The following is a 4,447-nucleotide window of genomic DNA, read 5'->3' as shown; positions in this document are numbered from 1 at the left end:
CGCCACGTGGGAGTCCGTTTAAAGCCCTCGTTCGACGCGGCCGCTGTTGCCGCCAATTGCGACGGGTTCCGTCCCTGACTTCCTCAACGGCGAGTGCTGCGGCCCCACGAGAATTGCGAAAGCGACCGGAGCGGGAGCCAGAGATGCGTTCTGGAATGAAGAGAGAGAGAGAGAGAGAGAGAGTCTGAGCGTGCAGAGGAGAGAGAATAAAGAGTCTGAAATTTGGGCCCACTTCGGACACGTTTCGTATCCTTGTGGTCCTTCCTATTTGTTGAGTTGGCACATTAGACGATAGCCAATATTTTCTCGTCCAAAATCATGGTCATACGCCACCGCCACCGCCACCGCCAACACCTTCCGTTCTCGTCCGAGGGTGCAACAGGAAATCATCGTGGTCCTTTTCGAGCCTTTCTGATGATGAAAATGTTGGTCTGTTTTGCCTCTCAGAGAGAGAGAGTGGTTCAAATCCAGGTACCCTTTTCTGCGGTGATCTTCCGTAAATTTAGAGAGCGAATCCAGATGGACTCTGGGACATTTTGTCGTGTCCATTCAGAAAACAAATCCTTTGATGAGATGAAGGTTATCGTTGAGTGGTGGCAAAAAAGACTACAGGACTGTATAATGCCCGTGGTCCTGCAAGGTAAAGGTGGCCTAAATGGGGTGCGAAAAGGATTAACACTAAACAAAGCAGTGTGCCCCCTTACTATACTCGATAAACTTTTGACATGGGATTTGTTGTATACAGTCTCATTCATAATACAGTAAGGAGGGGAATGCCAATTTAATAATAAAAGCTTTTAAATATGCCAATAGAGTCTTAAACTTTTTCACGATTGGCCAATATAATCCATTCAAATTAATTTTGAAGTAAATTATTGACGGCTGAGGAGCCTGACCGTCTTAAGTGACATAACTGGCATACTGCTGGCGCTCACATGGGCAAATCTTTTGATTTATTATTTTCTCTCTTTTGTTTTTTTTTTCTCCCAACTATGGGCCAATGAGGTTGTCGGCCGACCTCATTGGCCACAGTGAGGTCTAGGTGAGGACCACAATGCCTTCGCAGAGACTAAGCAAGGGTGCCCTTGCCTATAGTTGGTGATGGTCAACTAGCAACTTAGCCAGCCTGTAATTGTGCAAAAAAAGAAAAAAGAAAAAAAAATAAAAGAACAAAAAACAAAAATTTGGAAAAAAATTTAAAATTTGTAAATATTGTTAGCATCAAAATTTGTAAATATGATTTTAAGTCAAAATTGGTCGGCTCACTATATTAGTAAATTGTCAAAATCAATGATTCAATCGAGAGACAATTGAAAGGTTTTGCATTAAATGGACGTGTGTGCAATTAATTTTGGACTCTTTTTATTATCTTTGTCAGTTACTAAGCGTATCAATAATTAGTTTATATTAGTAGATGGCACATCCACGGTGTTTGTGACTGGCTTGCTATGATAGAGTGAGTTTAGGAGAAAATTTGCAGTTCAAACGAGTGGGTGTCGAGTCAAAATTTGGAACTTTCTTCATATTCACTTTGATGCTTCGGCGTCGACGTAAAGAATGTATCTTTTCCTATGCAGATTGCAAAATTGCGTGATCTTTTTTTTTTCTTTGGGAAAAGGGGCAAAGCCTGATTATTACATTAACACTTGCCTAACAAAACTTAAACTAGATCGATCTCCTACCAATAGGGGAATTGAACCTATTGGCGGCCTATCTAATGCCAAAGAGACATTTACATCGCAAGACTAGATAATCCAATTTGCCAACAATCTACACACGAATGTTCTTTTTTAAATTATGAATGATTCCGAGTCATTGGAAGTATTTCAATGATTTTCAAATTTGAAAGATGAGGATATCGTCAAAATGGCGAGAGAGAGTTGGTTTTCAAAGTAGTGCAAGTGGGCGCCGAACATCGAGTCAAAATTGGATTTTTCTTTAGAGATATTTCGATGGTTCAACATGATCTGGGATGTAAGGAATGTAGCTTTAGTTCTATGTAGATTGCATAATCACGTGATCTATTTTTGGTAAGAAAAGGGTCAAAGACCGATTATTACATTAATACTTGCCTAACAAAACTTAAACTAGACTAATCTCCTATTGATAGGGGAATTTTGTGTCGTCACCTCGATTATTGCGAAAATTTTGCGATCTAAAGGCGCATAGACAATGTCCGATCCAAAATCAGGTTGTTGCCTCAGCGTCATGTCTCGAACTCAGTTTGGTGATTTCGTATGGATTGATACATTCGACTTGAATGCAAAATTAACTCCAAAATGATTTACACTAGTTAGAACAGTAGGAACAGGAACTACATGCGCTAAGTCAGTGAAGCAAGCCAAGCTTAATTACGCAGCTAACTTCACCAAGATGGAAGGGCTTAGGCGGTTGGCGCCGTCGATGCGATGCTACGATATAGACGCAACGTCGCGGGCTACTTCACGCCGCCGTGCGGTTTTCTCTTTCTGTGTGCGTCCGAGTACCGTCGGCTTGTTCTTCTTGGGCGTCAGTGGAGGCTAACGTTTGGGCCTTTCTAGCTTCCTCGTTCCAGTCGATCCTCGCGACGAACACCAATAGCAGCATCAAGCAGGAGACCACGCCGACCAGGAAGCCGAGCAACAGCCCCGCTAGCCCGAGCCCCGCCTTGAAAGCGAAGAATATGCCCAAGGGCAAGGCTAGGAGGTAAAAGCCGCTCAGGTTCGAGTACATCGCGAGCCATGGTTTCGCCGTTCCCCGCACGATTCCCCCACAGACTGCCAATGGGAAATTCACCACTTCCACCAGGGCCATCAGGAGCATCATTTTCTTCACGCTCGCCACGATGCCCAGGTTGTGGCTGAACAGATTGCCCCAGAACCCCCTAGATGCTACCATGAGCATCGCGCCAATGCAACCCGAGAGGACGCTTACTAAAAGAGAGACATAGGCCGATCGGTAAGCGTTATGGGGCCGGTTCGCCCCGAGTTCGTTTGATACTCGTGCAGATGCACATGTCGCCAGAGATAACATTGCAGAGTAGAGGAGATAGTCGAAATTAAGCACGATGGCGAGCACTCCCACTGCCCACTTGGCGTTCTCTAGCCGCCCGGTTAGCAGCACCAGGATCTCGTAGCACCACCATTCGAGGCAGGTGGTGAGGCAGCATGGCCCGCAGAGCTTGAGCAGTTGGATCCAATCGCCAACTCTGTGTTCCCACCACCCGCCATCCTTCCAACTCTGATCCTTGCCACGTGCGGCAATCGCCACATACAGAGCAAGTAGAATCGCTACCATTAGATCAGTGATCCAGACCGCCATCGAAATGCCCTGGAGGCCCTTCAGTTTTACCAGCAGGATGTTGATCGGGACGTGGAAAGCGAGGGCGAGGGCCGAGCTGAACATTATTGGGACAGTCACACCCTGCGAGCTCAGGTAGGCCTTGAGGGGACAGAGGAACGAGGTGACCACCAAATCAGGGAGGAGATAGAAGAGGTAGCTCTTGGCAACAAGTGAAATGTCCTCTTGCTGTCCAAAACGGATCAGGACTTTGTCCACATTAAGCCACAAGAAAGAGATTGGCAACGATGCTGCTAGCAACAACAGGACCGACATGAAAAGGGTCTTGTGGAGGAGCTTGAAGTTCCGAGCCCCATGGGCCTGCCCGCAGATCGGTTCCATGGCCCCGCACAGCCCGTTCAGGACTGAGAACCCGGTGACGTTGGCGAAGGTGAACCCAAGTGTGCCGCCGGCCAGCTGGAGCTCCCCGAGCCGGCCCAGGAACGCAGTCGTGATGGCTATCTTGGCGAACCAGGTCAGGTTCATCACGACCAGTGGGACGGCGATCCCTCTCTGCACCTTGAGCTCGGAGACAGCCGTCACCAGGAACTCGGGCGGCCATCTCGATTTGGTCTGCATTATGGTTCAGCACACAAAACGGAGAGGCTAGCGTTGTCGCTTATACATATAATCTTGCGATGGAGGAAGGAAAGAGACCGTCCGAGATAAGATTGAATTGGTTCATGAGTGCATGAGTTTCGTGAAGGTGTAGGTTTTCTCAATGTAACGGCCACTGAGAAAGGAGATAAAAAAGATGAGGGGGGGCGTCGCATTTATAGTGCGGTCTGAGTCAACAATCATTGTCACACACCACCGCTAACACCTTCCGTTCTCGTCCGAGGCTGCAACGGCAAATCATCATGGATTCATGGTCCTTTTCGAGCCTTTCTGATGATGAAATTATTGGTCTGTTTGCCTGGGAGAGAGTGGTTCAAATCCAGGTAACTTTTTCTGCGGTGATCTTCCGTAAAATTTAGAGAGCGAATCCAGATGGATTCTGGACATTTTGTCGTGTCCACTTAGAAAGCAAATCCTTTGATGAGACGAAGATTACTGTTTGAGTGGTGGCCAAAAAGACTACAGGACTGTATAATGCCAGTGGTCCTGCAAGGTAAAGGTGGCCTAAATG

General features: G+C 46.8%; 1 protein-coding gene across 1 annotated transcript; it reads right to left on the bottom strand.

Annotated features, from left to right (window-relative positions):
• Window positions 1-2,211: 2,211 nt before the first annotated feature.
• Window positions 2,212-4,054, bottom strand: LOC104441844 (protein DETOXIFICATION 56). Its single transcript, XM_010055089.3, has one exon. The coding sequence runs from the start codon at window positions 3,895-3,897 to the stop codon at window positions 2,443-2,445; it is 1,455 nt and encodes a 484-aa protein (XP_010053391.2). The 5' UTR covers window positions 3,898-4,054; the 3' UTR covers window positions 2,212-2,442.
• Window positions 4,055-4,447: the final 393 nt, after the last annotated feature.

Source organism: Eucalyptus grandis, chromosome 4, assembly GCF_016545825.1.
Source record: "Eucalyptus grandis isolate ANBG69807.140 chromosome 4, ASM1654582v1, whole genome shotgun sequence".
Taxonomy (NCBI): domain Eukaryota; kingdom Viridiplantae; phylum Streptophyta; class Magnoliopsida; order Myrtales; family Myrtaceae; genus Eucalyptus; species Eucalyptus grandis.
This window is presented reverse-complemented; position numbering and strand designations above follow the sequence as displayed.

What these genes read in the sequence shown, in the direction of transcription:
- LOC104441844 (XM_010055089.3), bottom strand. Translation starts at nt 3,897, where the DNA reads ATGCAGACCAAATCGAGATGGCCGCCCGAGTTCCTGGTGACGGCTGTC.